General features: G+C 40.2%; 1 protein-coding gene across 2 annotated transcripts in view; it reads right to left on the bottom strand.

Annotated features, from left to right (window-relative positions):
- Positions 1-18,135, bottom strand: part of grin2ca (glutamate receptor, ionotropic, N-methyl D-aspartate 2Ca) — a 75,341-nt gene that overhangs the window by 6,903 nt on the left and 50,303 nt on the right. For both annotated transcript variants that reach the window (XM_063472465.1, XM_063472467.1), the window contains exons 6-9: positions 9,161-9,329; positions 7,433-7,586; positions 6,660-6,785; positions 2,169-2,398 (exon numbers count right to left, since the gene is read on the bottom strand). In XM_063472465.1, the coding sequence (XP_063328535.1) occupies positions 2,169-2,398; positions 6,660-6,785; positions 7,433-7,586; positions 9,161-9,329 (679 nt within the window). The remainder of the gene's footprint in view (positions 1-2,168; positions 2,399-6,659; positions 6,786-7,432; positions 7,587-9,160; positions 9,330-18,135) is intronic.

Genomic DNA, 18,135 nt, shown 5'->3' with positions numbered 1-18,135 from the left:
TCATCTAAACCACAAATAAGACTTCCCAAAGGAACATGAAACTATATTATCTTAAAAATAAAAGGCTACACTGACTATAAAGACTGAAACCAACAGCTGCTACAGAAAAACCGCCTGTATGAGTGACTGAAAGTCAGTGTGCAGTAGTGCAGTATCGCTTATCTGAAGCCAAGATGAAAAGGGCTGAACTATTAATGCTAGTATTAACGCTCTGTCATTAAGGCACCAAATAATTATTTTATTTAATTAAATTTTAGATGTGCGTGAGATTTTTAGTTTTCATTTTTTCATCTGCAGAATGATCAACAAAATCCAACCAAGGATGTCAAATATACGGCCCAGGGGCCAGAATCTGCCCAGCAACGGAAAAGCATTTTGGCCCACTAGAGCTTTTTTCACTAATAAAGGCTTCCCACATGGTCATTCTTGGTACACTGAAGTAATTAAGTAATAGAAAAACATTTAAATGACAGAAAAGTTCCCGTCTGCTATAAAAACTTTTGGATCTGCAGTAAAAAAAAAAAAAGTGCTAGGCTGTGAGCTAACCGATGTTTTTCTGTAATTTTACACATTTATTTCTTACAGTTTAAGCCCAAAGAGTCGTGCTGATAGATTTCTTTCATTTACTGAAGCAACATTTATTCACCTTGGAGAGAAACTGAGACGTTCTGTTGAAATTGCAAGTGTAGATGAACTCCTTTACACTGACAGACAGGGGAGCTTCAGGGGAGTGGGCCGTATGTAGTTCACGGTGTAAAATGTGTTGGACATGCCTGGCTTAGACAGCGTGGAAATTTGATAAGGTCCGCAGGTACAAATGGATGTCCTGCTTTAGGGTTTTATATTAAGGAGCATAAACAATAAAATTGTTGTGAAATTGTTTGCAGCCAACAGGAGAAATATAAAGGACTAAAGCTGCAAATAAGAGTCTTTAGACCCTCCTGGTATCCACACAGAGGTCCCAGGGATCTTCCAGGAGGGTGACGCTATTGTCTCAAGAACTGATTGGTCAGTAGGTGCTGATCTGATACCTGTTGATCTTTACAACTCAAGCCATCAGACATGAACTTCTGAACATCTGGCACACTGTCCAAAAGTCAAAAATGAACAAATATACGACACAGTATTCCTGATGTTTATCAGGAGTATCAGCCTGGACCTCCCTGAATCCACCTGGATGAAGATTTTGCAGAAAGCCATCAGAATAATGAATATTTTTCACCATCAACTCTGAAGAAAAAGCATTGCATGAACTGTGGTTTTGGAGAATTATTACACCCCTACTTTAAAGGTAAGAGATGCAGTGCCAAAAGAAGTTAGGGGTAGCGACGTGTTACCGACTTCCGACTTGCAAATAGTTGTGTTTGTGAAGTGCCTTTTCTGGACAAACGAGGTAATCATCTCCCTTAACACTGCAGTGTCTTGAAAGTAGCTGAGCTTGTCTCTATCACTCTCCTCTGATACAAGGTCACGTTCTGTGGTGTCTTCTTGTACCTCATTTACATTTACTTAACCTAAGGGGTTCGGCACAGCTGGACCAACAGCAGTTGAGCGTTCACTTCCCACCATGCTGCCATGCAGAATTCCTTTTAATAATCTATGGGCTCACTGTCAGACTGATTCTGTTTCCTTCGCTGCATGGCAGAGTTAATGTATGATGAAACTGGAATTGTAAATGACTTTGCGAGAATTGTAATGAGCGGCGGACAGCTTGGTCTTTTCCTCAAATGCCTCTTTAATCCCTTCAGTTGCCTGCAAGCAAAAAGTCTGCAAATCATTTTTTGTGCTGATGGTTTAACATGGATTTCCTCGTCAATTTTCCTATAAAACACATCCCCAGGCCAGACAAATATGCATAAGATAATACCAGAAAAATATAATCGCCGTCTACCCAGAAAATCCACTTGTGTATTATGTTTCACAGGCTTTCCGTTGACATCACCTTCCAAAGAGTCTGGCTATGTAATTCAATTTCCCCACTTACTGTGTGAACCCTTTTGCGTTTTGCAGGGAAAGTGGAAAGTCACAGCTATGACATTGGCATTTCTGGATATTTACACTTCATAGCTCTGCCACATGTTGTTTGCACTCCTAAAATAGAGCACTTTCCTAAGCTGTACATTAAACACAGCAACACGCTCAGGACGGTCAATGACAGAGGTCTGTACCTTTTTGTCACTCAGTCCGGACACTGTGTCGATGTACTGCTCCTGGATCATGAAGGCTGCCAGGTTGGCTGTGTAGGAAGCCAGGAAGATGACAGCAAAGAAAGCCCAGACCAGGACCATGATCTTGCTAGTGGTGCCCTTTGGATTCTCAACAGGGACAGAGTTATTGAAGACAATTCCCCACAGCAGCCACACAGACTTCCCGATGGTGAAGGTGGGACCTCCGGGATCTAGAAAGTATGAAGTAAAGAGGGGACGATTTAGTACCGGCCAGGACGATGACCCAAGTATCTGTGAAATCTAACACGTTTAAAATATTTATTTGTTAATTAATATCTTGACGTGTTTTTTGGTAACATATTAGAGATAGAGAAAACTTTAGGGATGAACAAACGTAGTAGCCGAAAATGGTGTCTGCAGAAATTGCCCTTGTTTGGCTAACATTTGACATTTATCCATTTTATGCTGGCTGAATATTTAAGTATGGTTTGATGAAGGCCTGAAATACTTATTGTTCAGTGTTTAACTTCTGATGATAATTGAGTTTTTTTCCCCTAATGGCTCAATCACAGTAAACTAGAAATAGGAAGGCAACCTCCTTGTTACCAGAGAAAATTGGTAGTTGCCTAGTAGTTGGATTGGTGATTGCACAGGTTGGCTGGTGGGAGGCAACCAGTCTCCAAACAGTTACTGTACAATTTAGATCGACTGCAATCACTCTGAGATGGACTGGTGAAGATTTGTGGATTATCTCAGTCAGTTTGCGCCATCTGTGATGTGACTCTTTGCAATTTGAGAACACAGCGGTTGCAACTGGTATTTGATTAGATTAGTATATACAAAAGAACGTTGTCCAAGTTTGCCTATGTCATCTTTCATTTAACTCTTTATTACCCAAAGATTACTGACTGGACTTGTGTTGAAATTTTGGCTGTAAAATTACAAAATAAATCAAAATTTTCAGAAACTGTTTGAATTTTCTCTGGAGCTCCAAATGGTTGAGGAGTTATGGAACTGTGAAGCACACATATCATGTGCTTCCATGTGAAACCACATATCCCTGTAAAGCTCGTCTCTTCTTTCTGAAACCAATTGAATTTTGTCTCAAGCACAAATGGTAACAGAGCCACAGTCATTTACAGAGGGCTTGTAAAATGGGTCCACGATCGGGTGAATGGTTAAGAAAAAAAAGGGTTAAGTCGCCGTGCTGCAGCAAGAGTGAAAAAACCAATCTTTTAATTATTAAAGCGCTACACAAATCCCCTTATTTATCCTTTTAGTTCAGATGTGATGTTTTCTCATTTAAATTTACATGAAACATATGCAATTTGTATAAATTTTATACAATAAAAAAATTCATTTTTAGGCCCAAAAATCTTGGAATCTTTTTTTTGCCATAGAATTAGATTGATATACAGGTGACTGAGTTATTGGTGTAGTATTTCAGTGTAAATCAAATTGACTTATGTAGCAATAATATGTAACTGAACATGCTGACGGTCATAAAGACACCAGTCGGGTAAATCTCAAGTTACATGTCAAAAAGAACATGATTGGTGTTTTATTATTTATTGTTATTGTTTTATTGTTTATATTGTTGCCTTTGTGACATCATATATGTCGTACTTTATAAAATATATAAAAATAAAGACTGCTGTAATAAAGATTAAATGGGTTTAACCCATATGTCCTTCATCCATTATAGAATATTTCATAGACCACATGGCTCTGAAATTAAACTGCAGCGTCTCAATCTACCAGGCATCGATCCAACATGTGGCCACTGTAAATAGGACTGGATATCACATGTTCTCTAAAGCTGCTTGAAACCTTTAACAAGTCAGGTCTGCCATGTTTTAAATCAGTTTTTAAAATTACATTAAAATGGTATTTTGCTGCTGCATACTGGAAAAAGGTTTGTTTGCTAGTTTAAAATGGAAAATATATATCTTGATCAATATTTTCTGCATACCATCTGAACTGGATTAAATTCCACTTTAAACTTTCCAAGAATGTTTGCGAATTCAGAAAAAATAAAAATGTAAAATGGTTTTGTGTGTCAAACATTTTAAGAAGATTTTCATGGATACAAATAACCAAAGTCCAAAATGACGCTCACTGAGCCCTAAATGCAGGTCAGTTTTCCATTAGAGAAAATCTCATTAGGGTACCCAACACAGTATTTGGTAAATGTTGCTACCAAAATATCATGGAATTTAAAAAAAAAGATGAATTTTTTCTATCCTCTGGCAAACATTCACCTTAAAGAAGAAATGAGTCCTAGACAATTAAGAGTCTGAGGCTTTTAGCCGGATTAAATCATTATTCATCTCATGAGTTTACAAAACCTTTTAACTATATTTCATGGCAAAACACACTGATTACTGCAATATCTTTTCATTGCTTTAGATGGTGGTTTGCAGTAGCCACCACAGAAGGACCGGCCAAAACAGATTGAGTAGCTCATTCCTGACCGAGGGGCTACCACTGTGGCAGGGACGTGGTTCGGTTATGAAAAGTATAATATGTACTGTGCAAATTATGCAGCAAACCAATCCACCTCAGACACAACAAACCTCCTCTGCTACGTACACAAGAATCACATAAAAGAGTGTGGAGAGAGTTCATTAATGAGAAGTAAAAAGAACCGTCAGGTGCTCAAAATAAACCTTCGACTCAAACGTTAGAACAGGCTTTTCCCCGCAAGGCACCATCTAATGAAGACTCAAGAAGATCATAGCGGCCATTAGTGCTGGGCGATATGGAAAAAATATTTATCACGATATGAATTATTTTATATCACGATAACGATATATATCACGATATACGACCTGACCTGTGGTCATCCAGAAAGTACGCAGTCTGTAAACAGCGAGTGGAGAGGGTGCAGTCTTTGTTTTGAGTTACCGTAAAGTATGTCGCAAATCCGGGTGCACGTACAGCAGCACCAGCTCGCAAACCACGAGACGGAGTTTCTTTGCGAAAAATCTTTTTTTTTTATACTTTATTTTTTCTTGCATAAAGTTCAGAGCATGTATAGTGAGAAGACAACACTAATATATTTGCCACAGGCTATTTAACCCTTTAAGATCTACCATAGAACCAAGTCCGCCAGAGCTTATCTTTATGTTTTTACATGCTGTAGTGCCACTTGTGGGAGCATTTCAAGTTTCCATATATCAATACAACCATTATAGCCCAAATTTTAATAATATGTATGCATTAAGTCCATAGTAACTACATAAATTGGAAAAACTTGTAGTGCAATAAACTACAAAAAAATTGAAAATCATTTTTTGTTTTTTACATATATTTCTAGTTAAAAAAAAATTTAAGAGGTGTATCCCTCAAAACTGTAAATACAAAAGTTTCCAACCACGAGAAATTTATTTTGAGTGTCTTCATAGTTTTATTTTTGAGATACACTAATTTTTATAACCTACAGGAAAAATGAAAATAAATATTATAATGCATCAAAATAAACTATTTCCAACAGTGTAATTTGAGTTCTAAGCATCTCAGAAACGATACAGAAAAGCATAAAGTCAAACATGTCTTTTAAAAACACCAACATAGGCTTATAAGGCCCTTTCGCGAAAATGACGTCACTTCCGGTTTCGGGCAGGTAATGGCGGACATGCGATAGTTCGCGCTGACGTATATGCCAACATAGGAAGTCTTATGAACGTCGGCAAAGCATGTTTCTGGAATATTATTTTTTTGTTGCTGCAAGTTTGGAATATTATCTTTTTGTTGCTGCAAGTGCTTCTTATACAATTTTTGCAAAGTTATATGTGGAAGGAAACCGTGACCTTGGACATGCTGATGGCATTAGATGTAAGTACAACTCCTCCGGTTTCATATGCAAAAAAAAAAAAATATTGCACTACCTTACGTGGTTCCAGTTCTACAGGGATTTAAAAATAGTTAGGTAAAACGGAGTGTGCCTGCTCCGACCGGTTGTAAAGTGTTAATTATATATTTTATGTAATAATTTATAAAATTTGGGTTAGTACGATAGAAACGATAGAAGACAAATGGCACGATAGACACTTTTCTATCGTCCACACGATATATATCGTCATATCGCCCAGCACTAGCGGCCATTACAACGTATCTCTATCAATATAATGTTTTGTGCATCGGTCAAAACACTCGACTTGAGGTACACAACGCGCAGCGTAAAACAAGACAAGCTGCCTCGCGACGAGTGTCGGGTCAAAGTCTTGGAGGAAATGTGCAAGTCCTCTGGGAAGCTCTTCCGGGAGTACGTGGGGTCATCTAGTGTGTGTCACTAGGGGTTAATGTCATGTAAGGCCCATATTTATAATAATCTGCAGCCTGGTTTTGAGTAAAATTGCACTGTTTTAATAGTTCTTTAGCCCTAATTAGCAGGTATCTGTGTCCTCATAATGCTTGCATGAAGTTTCTCTTTGGTTAATTGTTCGAGGGCTGAGGCGCTGATGGACTGGACCGGGTTAGGAGACTCACCTTTGGCACTGACCAGGCTGCGGTTATACCCAACTGGACTGCAGTATTCAAAGACAAAGACTGTGATGGCCACAACTGTGAGACACATGACGAACATCATCACCCACACCGCTGGACTGTAGGGTTCTGCAGGGACAGAGAGCACAGCCAATCAAGTACACATGTCTGCAGATATATGCAAATATGAGTGTTTTCTAGATGTTCAACAAAGGTACTTTACATCTGTAGACCATGAGGTCACACTACAATAAACTGTGTCAATATTTGCAAAAGACATAGATGGTATACTTTATTGATATCATATGAAGTTCTGTTACTTTACGATTTTCTTCAGTGAAGCTGTGACTAATAACATTACTACAATGTGTCGGTTGGTGGTGCTGCCATCTGCCACAGGTCCACTGACTGTGGATCCAAACCTCGCACGGCCCCACTTCAAAGAGACTTGAAATATCCCTAGCCGAGTGAAATCATTTTACCCAGTACAAAGGTAATTATTGCAAACATCAACAAAATAGGTAGAAAAGTTTCAAAAGGTTTCCTGTGAAACTGCAGCAGCTCCTGACTGAGAAACCAAAACCTTTTAATGTTTTATTTTTGCATTTTATATAACGATAAAGTGACTTTAAATAAAAGCGGTTGTGATGCCTCACATGTTGCATGTCAGCCTAAAAAAGTCGAGATATGAGTTTCTTTATTTTCGCGTGTTTTCCGGCCCTTTCCACAGTGATGCTTTGATGTTAGTTAAAATGCTTCTAGGAAACATTCCTCACCTAAAAAAGCAGAAGGAGAGACCGTCCCGTTACTCCGAGCCACCATCACGCTGATCCCCGTCTCCACAAACGGCACCGAGAAGTCAATAATCTCTGAGCGCTCTTCATTTATGGTCAGTGAACCGATGGCCATGTCGGCCCGTTTGTAGAACACCTGTGGCAGAAGAAAAGAGTCTCGATTTTATGTTTTTATTTGATTTTTTTTTTGGGTGGTTGGGGTTGGATGTAGGTAGAAACAGATAGCAGATGTTTGTCTGATGTGATCATAAATCGAAGTCTTTGTAGCTACATAATACAGGACATCCTCTGCTGATGTTTGAGATAAATCTCATTTATCAGTGAAGTAAATACACTGGGCCTCTGCCCCTGAGGGTGATATACTTACTGCTTCTTCCAGAGCTCAGCTAGCAGCCAGATGGACGCAGCTCAAAAGCAACTGCCAGTGTTATCCTGCCTTTTTTTCTCCAGTGCATTGTAACGCATGATTTGCCATCTAATCCATCTCTAATCCATCATAATGTATTGGAGCATATAGTATAATACCTATTACATAAAGCCACGCTTACCAAATGTTAGAAGCTGGAAATGGAACAAGTGACTGAAGACTGCAGGCTCTGGATGGTCTGGCTGAAAAACGCTGATGCTATTTTTTCTAATGTTTGAACCACAGCAGTGCAGTTCAGATTCCACTGTGACTTTCCAACCCTCCTTTTTTTGTTTCTATATAACACCAGTGTTTATCATGCTGATGGAGAGCCGGTAGATTTACAGTCCAGACACTCCGCCTCATGCAAGCCATTAGCTCTCCTGCGGAGGTCGATGCCTCATTGAGCACAATAGCCTTCCTGTTTTTGATAAAAAAGGGTGAGGGGGAAAAGTCCTACTAATGTTGTATCCTGCAACAACTCAGGAGAAGGGCGGTCAGAGGAATCTGAATGTAGATCATTCACAGGGACACTTGCGCCTCCTTTTTGTGTTGACCCAGTCGACCTTGTCATACACATTTACAATCAGAGAACAGACTTTTGTCTTCTTGAGGGTTTTTATTCTTATTTATTGTTGCCTGACACTCAGCATCAAAACAAACAATCCAACTTCTAATTTCACTGTGCTTTCAGTTTCAGACGTGTTTTCTGACGTTTATCAAGCTGTCTTTATGCCTGCGTTGGTTCACTCCGGGTACTCTGGCTACATCCACAGTCTGAGGACATGCATGTTGGTTAATTGCTAGACGTAGATGTGAATGCGATTTTGAGTGGTTGTCTGTCTCTGTGCCTGTCCTTGCAACAGACTGGTGGCCTGTCCAGGGTGTACCCCGCCTCTCACCTTGGCTTACTGTGACCCTGAATTGGTTATGCGGAACAACCTGGTTGGATAATTTCAGTGTTTTTTATGGACATTGTTGTCCCCCTGCCCGGCGGGTGGGCAGCATGGCCTTTAGAAAGGCTTTTCTACACACCATGGTTGTAATGGGTGGTTATTTGAGTTCCTGTTACCTTCCTATCAGCTTGAAGCAGTCAGGCCTCATCTCGTATAACTCCAGTCCTATGGGATATTTTACTCTCTGTAAACCCTAAAGATGGTTTTGTTTAAAAATCCCAGTAGATCAAGTTTCAGTTTCTGAAACATTCAGACCTAGATTTTTATGATGTAGATTTTTGTTTTAAAAAGGGAAAAAAAGATTTTGTATCTTGAAACAAAACTAAACTAGCTGCTTGTAGCTCATACCTCTCCGATCATCCCGTTCCAGATTCCTCGAACCAGCTTGCCGTGCTTGCCGTTGGTGACCAGGTAGAGGTCGTAGGAGAACTTTATGGTGCGGGACAGTTTCTTCAGGATGTCTATGCAGAAACCTTTACAGCACAGCTTTGTGTATGGCTCAGTGTGGCCTACGATACTGAAAGGGAACGAGAAAGGAAAAAGAGAATGGAATGCTGGGATACTGAATTTTTTTTAACATGTTTTCTTTGAGAAACTGCAGAAACAAACTTTCTAAAACTTGAAGTTTTCTTCTTCTTCCTGTTTTGTAGACCCAACACATAGTCAGGTCATTTTTACAAATGATTTGAGAAATGAGGAATGATTGACTGAAGTGAGTGGGATGAAGAGGTAATGAACAGCCATCTCTTCATCGTCAAAGCTGCGGTGGATGTTGGAGGGAAATTGTGAGCCACTCTACAGGCGTGCACATGATGTCTTGGCCCCAACAGATGGATGAACAGCTGGGTGGAACAAAACAATACATACAGACATAATTAATGACACACAAACAATAGCAGACAGGAAACTCATTGGAGGATTATCTGGGCTGGATGATGGCATTTTTGCCACACACACCTAAAGAGTAGCAAATGGGATGCCAAGGATATGGCGATATGTTGATAAGGTTTATGGTGAGGAGGGCCGTTGCCTGTGGTTCCATCAGTCAGTCTTTCAAGTTCACCAGTAAAACAAACTGGTTGGAATGAACTGTGTATTAGTTTCTGTTTAAATGCCTTGTGAAAATCAACTTACAGGAGCACGCACCCTCTAAAACCCTTGCCACTCTTAAGCTCAGTCACTTCGGTAATGAAGATAAACTTTAATGCGTTTGTCACACAGTGCTGCTGTAACAGCGTAACGACTGCCTCTTTCTGTGTTAGAACAGCATATAAAACGTAGCGTTAAGGCTGGCAGGCGGCCACGTTTCTCGCTAATCATTTCATCTTTTATTATTCAACTACTGCTGCAAAGCTTTTAATGCTGCATTAAAAATGCTATATTGTTCCTTGCAGCCATATCTTCTTCAGACTCATGCATACAACAGTTTGTCCTCTGACCCAGGCTGATTGTCTCTGCTACAGTTTTAATGAAATATGCCTGTGTAGTAGCGAGCACAAACCCAGCTGTCTGGGCGACAAAACAGACACAGCATGCCTTCTTAAATATTCTGCTGATCTTCAGACAGAGCAGGCAGCAGAAGCCCAGTGGACAGTTTCAGGCTTTGCATACTAAGTAAAATGGGCTGACGTAAGGTTTGAAATCAATTCTCCCTCTACTTATCAGCAGGATTATGAGGAACGTGGCGATGAAAATGCCCTTCAGCTTCACACTAAGAAGATGACAGCAGCGATGTGAGCCAGGGAGAAGGACGGGAACACAAAGTCCTGTGTCTTGTAAAACACTTTGCTGTGATTTGGAGAAAAATGTGTCAGGGAGTCTGCATTCCTTACTCCCTCCCTGGGTGTGCTCCGAACTTGGATCAGAATGTAAATATGAAGGCTTATTTTTGAGCGATTTTATTTACATAAAGCTATTAATTTAATGACTTTTGATTTTCTCCGTAGCGGTCACTGTCTATCACTCACAGGTAGGTTTTGTCCTGTCCAAGTCCAGCCTCAGAGAAAGTTACTCAGGCACAGAAACATTGTGCAGTCTGATCCTGACAGTTAAAGCATAACGTGTGGCGCTTATTTAAATTTGTACATTTTAGTGATTTGTATTCAGAAATTTAAGCTGCGTGTGAAGATTAATTATCAAGAATCTTGACTTTAAAGCAGATTGTTCCTATTTAAGATACAGAGCTGGCAAATCAAACGTTCTGAATCTATACTGAAAATGGTGCAATGATACGATAAAATTTCCCAACAGGCCGACTAATGTACGTAAAGGATCAGGGTGCAGTGCTTAATGGTGGTGTCGGTGACCAGTGTTGGTCAAGTTACTTGAAAAAAGTAATTAGTTACTAATTACTGATTACTTCTCCAAAAAAGTAAACCTGTTTACTGATTACTTATTTCCAAAAGTAATTAGTTACTTAGTTACTTTTCAAAAACATGATACACAACCTGAAAACGTAATAAAGCAATAAACCTTTCAGCCCAATTCTATTTTTATGCATAATCCATCATATAAAACTGAATCAAATGGAAAGCCTCTTTTTAAATTATTGGTTTTAATCTTTAAGTTTATGCACATTGCATCAAGCAAAAATTTTATTAAATGCAACAGTCTGTGACTGGAAGAAATGTGTTTAACATTTAAACCTATTTCCTACATATTCCAGTATATAAAAATAATAAATAATGTTTTGTGTTTACACTCTTTCAAATAGATGCAAGTAAAACGCAGCAAAAAATAAATAAAATCAAAGATTCAGCAGCACTGAGTCCTGTCGCTCTTAAATCTATTGTCACCTGTTTAGCAGGAGTGGGGCGGGTGGAGGTGTGCCCACAGCGGTCATGTCAGTGGGGGCATCCGGGGGTTTCCCTGTGAGTGTCACATTCCCGTGGCAGCGTGCTCGGTGCTCAGATTTGAAGTTAAATTTTTTGCTGTAGAAAGAAGTTTTTTCCCATGCAGAGTGTACAGCGCACGCTAATGTTTTTGTCACTTTTTAGGGAGTAAAACTTCAAGTAATGTAAGTACGTCCACGCTGCACACGTCTGTCGCTGCCACAGACGTGTGCAGCGCTTACGTCATTGTCATGAGACACTCTCACAAACAAAATCACGACGGTTTATAACGCAGTAACGCAGCATTAGTAGTTAGCGGGCAAGTAACAATAATCTAATTACTGTTTTTGCAATAGTAATTCCTTACATTACTTATTTCTTGAAGAAAGTCATTGGATTACACGTTACTGCCCATCTCTGTTGGTGACAAAACTGCAAACTGGTTATTACCCATCCAGATGACCTGTTATCTTCAGTTTCACTGGACGCTTGGAGACCTGATCATGCCAGCACTACATTCACTGGATGGATGTTTGCATCCATCCATCCATTTTCTTCCACTTATTCAGAAGACAATAACACATAACTTGTGTTGATAATTTTATTATTTACCTAGACTAACTGCTGCTAAATAAGCTACCTAAAATGACCCCAACTGGTGATGTTGTTTTCCACTCAACAGTTTTGTAATCCAGTTGTCTAAATTCCCAATCCTGATCTCTCCTGACGACCTGTTTCGTCCACATTTTTCTGTTTTGTGGGTGTACATTTTGTAAAGTGTAAACCTGCCTTTGTTGTGCCCTTATTGATGGAAACACTCAAAAACTAAGTGCTTCCTAAACTAGTGGTGCGAAGATATTAGAAGAAAAATATGAAGTCAAACTAAAACGAGTGAATGTTGAAGGGTTTGCTGATGCTGCTGTGCTCGCTAACAGGATTTTCCTGGATCCTTTATTATTGTGCGTGTTTGATAGTGCTTCTGAAAAAGGGGCATTTGTGAAAAGTTGCCAACAATTGAGTCACAGTTGTGTGGGTAGGATCTGTTTTTAATCGTTCTGAGTGAAACTGGCCGTATGGGAGATAATTTCAGACAAACTTGATCCATTTTGTGTTATTTGGTGTTAGAGAATGTGGCGTTCTACCATCAAATGATTATTTCCTTCAGTGAGCCTCCTGTATAGTGCACGAGGTGGGCAGTGTGAGATAATGTGGCTGCAAAGTAGTGAGCCATGGGTGCAATGCAGAGAGCACTAATGACACATCACCCCTAACCTCCCCCAGACCTTCAGTCTAATGGACTCTGCACCCACACATCAGGACGGGGAGTCAATGAGACGAAAAGGCGAGGCTGCGAGGAGGAACAGAGCCACCACAAACAGAAACAAACAAACACTTTAGAGGGAAACGAGGCTGCCACAGTACACCCCGAGTAAACACAGCGCTCCCAACATCCCTCGTCTCACCAGCTGCCAGGGTTCAGGGCTGGGCCTTAAATCAGCTGCCAGTCGCATTAAAATGGGTCTTTGGGAATCATTGCGTGTGTGTGAGAGAGAGAGAGAGAGACAGAGAGAGAGAGAGGTAATTTATTCCTTGTGGACATTCTTGGAATATTGTTTTGATGGTGCTCTATGTGCCATCTTTTCCCCGTGTGCGCGTGCACGTTCATTTCCATCCGTATCCCCTTCTTGAGAAAATTAAAGTCATCACTCTCATTGAGAACCTCTTCAAGTCTTCACCTCTTAAAGGAGCTGTGAATTTGCACCAGGTGATTTTCTTTCTTAAATATTGGGCTAAATTAGATTAGTTTGCAGAGCTTTTGGTGATGCTGAATCTGCTTTTTTGAGGAAACAGAAACGCAGAAGGACTCACAAAATATCTGAGGATTTGTGAAGTGAGATAATGGAGAGGAAAGAACAGACAGAAACATGTCCGTGCTCAGTTTTTCCCCACACATGGACTTTTACATATAGTATATGTGGAGGTTTAATCGGTTTACTAATGGACTGCCCCTCACTTATATTTTTAAAAGTTTAACCAGTTAGCCCGGCACTTCCTGTCTCGTTTGCATCCTGGTGAGCACATCCTGTGACAGTGTCACTGTCTTTGACTCCACCTTACTGACAGAATCCGCATCTATGGAAAACACCGGTGCACAATTATTGTATAGTTGTTGTTTAAATTTCCAGATTAATAGTGGAAGATTTTAAGTGCAGATTATTGTTGTTTTCTGCATTTTTAATGTAATTTTTTACTTTAAAAATTTAAATGTCTGTTTTTGCTGTAGGGGGATCAGTGGGGATTGGTGGAAAACTAATAGGAAAGATAGAGAGAGGAGAAACACGGCAACAGTTTTCCAGCTGAAATTGATTTTGGAGATGATGAAACACAGCGGTTTGGGGCTCAATCACTCCGTCGCCAATAAGCATTTAGGTGTATCTTTAAAGAGCCGGATACACCCATTCATGAACCAGGCTGCCTCTCATTTGTACACATGGATTTGCTGACCATTCCGCTGGAACTGTAACACTTCCAATATGGAAGTCGGACAGCTGCAGCTGAGTCAGGAATCCTCACTAAGTGCACATCGATCCTCTTCGAACGTCTTTATTTTCCCGTGTCCCGCCCAGAAAATCTGTTTTTGAAGCACTGATTGGTTAATAGACACTTTATGAACCTTTAATAAAGAGAATATACAATGATAGTAATCTGAAGACAAAAATAAGACATAATTGATATATCCCAGAAGTTGGGAAATTGCATCACAGCAGTCGACACATAAATAAATAACGCAGTATAATTTGATACAGTCTATCACCTGCTGAACGTGCAGAAGCAGCAAAGCAAACTTTGAAAAAACATATTTTTAAGGAGCTGGGAAAGAAAACGACTGGACTTTAAGTCTCTTGAAGACCTTTTACCTCTCATCTGACAAGTTTCTTCTTCACTCTTATTTTTAATTCCTTTACATCTGTACCTCAACTTATTTTGCCTTTACTGAAATGTCTTTTAGGCTTATTGGACAGGACTTTGAAATAGTGTTTTACTTTATAAATACACCTGTATTACCCTCCTCAAAAATTCGATTATGGTTGGGGTTCCCTGTGGAAGGAGTGAGCGAGCTCTAATCTGTTTTATATCAATGAATAGATAAAGGTGCTTTATGGACTCGTGGGCCACAAAGAGGAAACAAACAGAAAATCACGTATTGAGATGGAGCGATAAAACAAGCCTTCCACTTTTTAGAGTTCATTAAGTTGTAGAAAAACAAACGTGATTGTCATTTAATATCTTAAATTTGGAGTTAATCAGTCCATTGAATGTGACGCACAGGCTTTTTTAATGAAGGTGGAGGATTAAGGTAGCAGGTCAGGTTTTCTGGTGGTCTTTGGGGGTTTTTACCTTTCAGTAAGACATCTTAACAACCTCATGGGGCAGCTCTATTCATGACAAGAGCTCCTACTGTGACTGATCAGTGAGCTGGTAAACACACTGTATATATGAGGGAGTGCTGAGACTTTCAAACACTATCCTCTGAGACCATCAATGTGTAAATTTACTTAGTGCAACTTTCTAGTACTGCATATAGATCGTTTGGCTCTCAGGCTCCGGGAGCGCATCTGCTGCTGCACTCAGTCTCAGCTTTAATGAAATCATCTTATGATCTAACTCCCATTGAATGCAGCTAATGTGTGATGACATTATCTTCTCAGGTCAATACTACCCTTCACCAGGGCATTATCTCTGAATTAATCTTTGCCAGAGTGCTTTGAGGTAGAACCAGCTCCCTGCTGTTCAAAGACAGCGAGGAAGCGAGATTTTTCTGATCCGACAGGAGAACGTGCACGACTCAAAGGGAAGAGCTTGTGGTAACTGCTGCGAGCTGCTTTAGCCAAGTCCAAGCCGGACGCTGGTGTCTGTTTGTCAGGCCTCTCCGAGGACGCGTGAGTGAATCACACAGATGGTCTGCTTGGCAAGCTGCGTGCATGGCCCAGGGGTTGAGGGATTGAAATGGAGAATCTGCATGACCAGTGGCTTCTCATTTAGAAAGCACTGACATGGGTCTGAGTTGTAATCATGTTTAGTGCTGAAGGGGAATTTGGAACTGTTGTGGAGATTCAGATAAAGAAAGATGTTGCTTTTAAGAGGCTGAGGGGAAAATTGGCCGACCACTATCGGGAATGCATATTAAAATGTGTGTAACCTGCAAGTACTAAGTGTTTTCTCATACAGAGAAGTGTATGAAACATATGAAATAAGTTAACTCCAGTTGGTCAGTATTTTACACAGATGTAGATTTTCTGTTTGAGGGGTTAGGGATTATACACATGTAAATACATGTGTGTGTCAGAGATGACCGAACAATACAATCAGCTGAGAATATCTCTGGAGAAGCAGCTCTCCTCCACAATCCTCCACAATCTCAGACTGCAGGTGCTGACTGTAGTCCTCGTTCTGCTCTGCAGCCTCGATGTTTAATTGCGTTATGGATTTATTCTTCTAGGATAACAAAATTGTATAAGGCGGGAAAGTCTAACTCTAGACTTATTCATTCCAAATTTTTACTTATACCTAGAATCTAAATCCTTTCCACGTATAAATGTATTCCTGCGTAGTTTTGTAGTTGAAGTGGACATATAATTGTTTAGGGTCAGGGATGGGGAACTCCAGGCCTCGAGGGCCGGTGTCCTGCAGGTTTTAGATCTCACCTGAATCAAATGATTAGTTCATTACCAGGCCTCTGGAGAACTTCAAGACACGTTGAGGAGGTAATTTAGCCATTTAAATCAGCTGTGATGGATAAAAGACACATCACACCGCACAATGATGGCTACATTGTTGCCATTCCTTTTTTGTGTAGATTCCCAAATACTCCACAAATATAAGCGCATGCTGCTTTGCTCTGTTTTTTGTTAGTGTTGCAAAGGGATTACTTTTGAATTGGCAGAACAGGCAATCTGAAGACATCACTCAGGTGGCCACTCTCACCAGTCTCTGACAATTCAGACTAAATGAATGATAAATAAAACCTATAGATGAAGCCCTCAGTGTGTCTGTACTCAAGGATCCATCACAGTCCATCTAGTCACCCTTCATTGGCCGATGTTTCTCCTTCGACTGCCCAAAGTGCCGGATGCTTCGTTGGACCTCTCATTGCCTCTGTCTTCTTTTTCCTTGAATTTTTGTTCGGCTCTGTGAAAACGTTTCATTGTTTGACAAGAGGAATTACGCTCTTTCTGTACTGGCAGGATGATTTGGTCAGCATGAGCGATTAAGCACTCCAGCGCTTCATAACACTGAAGGGACGTGATCTTCATCTTCCATCCCCTTCATCTCGTTAACGCCATTGTCAGTAATGGATAATAGCCTGTGCTTCTCCCCCCCACTAATGAACACCAATATCAGTCTCTAGGTGTTCGGGATTGATGACATGGCCTAATCGTCTCATCTAATTGATACCCCTCCATGCAGCGCATACATTTCCCTGATTGGGTCACAGAGTGATCCCCGGGATATTGCACTCTGGCCAAGCAGCCTAATGAGCATCTCACCATTGAGTGATAAGAAGTCATGCATGCGCTAATGGCAGAGGAAGAGCCTCTTAATCTCACACCTAATGGCACTCTCAAGTTAGTCACAGAATCAATTAAAATGGGCACGTTAACATGTGAGTGTGCATGTGGGACTGTGCAGTAAAGTGGGTTCACATAAGACGTGTATATGGCTGAGATGATCAACACATGTTGAAATGACCTGACTGAAAGTGGAATGACTGTAAATAATCTACAAACAGCCCATTTTGTTTAAGCTCTTGCTGAATATTCAGGGAGACCAAATGGCACCTGAAGATAAAGACACAACAGCAGCTGCCTAGCAACTTGATAACAAACCAACAGCATGTTTAAAAAGTATGTTAATTCTAAGCATAGTGTAATCGCTTTGAGCTCTCAGGTAGAGTTGAAAAGCCCTATGTAAGAACCGGTCCATTTATCTCTTTCTAATAATAAACATGTGGAGTCACTGATGATTTCTACGTGAAATCAAAGTTAATGAGCTCAAATCTGTACAATGGAATGAAAATATAAACCTTGTCTTGGACTTTTAGACGTTTTCAGTTTTGCTTGTTTTTCACCTTCATCCTGCCAACATATTTAACATACATGGAGTAGAATAATTTACTGTAAGATTCAATCAAAGTTGCCCAAAATTGTAGGTGGAATTGCCCATACAGAAACAGAAAACATGTAATATACAGCACTGTGCAAAAGTTTTAGGCAGGTGTGAAAAAATGCTGTAAACAAAGAAAGCTTTCAGAAGTGTAAATGATTGTTTATTAGCCCCAAATGTATTCTGCAGCAGGACAGAGACCCCAAACATACAGCCAAAGTCATTAAGAACTGTCTTCAGCATAAAGAAGAGCAAGAAGTACTGGAAGTGATGGTACGGCCCCCACAGAGCCCTGATCTCAACACCATCGAGTGTGTCAGGATTACA

The sequence above is a fragment of the Pelmatolapia mariae genome, linkage group LG4 (genome assembly GCF_036321145.2).
Source record: "Pelmatolapia mariae isolate MD_Pm_ZW linkage group LG4, Pm_UMD_F_2, whole genome shotgun sequence".
NCBI lineage: Eukaryota > Metazoa > Chordata > Actinopteri > Cichliformes > Cichlidae > Pelmatolapia > Pelmatolapia mariae.
Note: the sequence above shows the minus strand (reverse complement) of the source record. Positions and strands in the feature narration are given on the sequence as shown.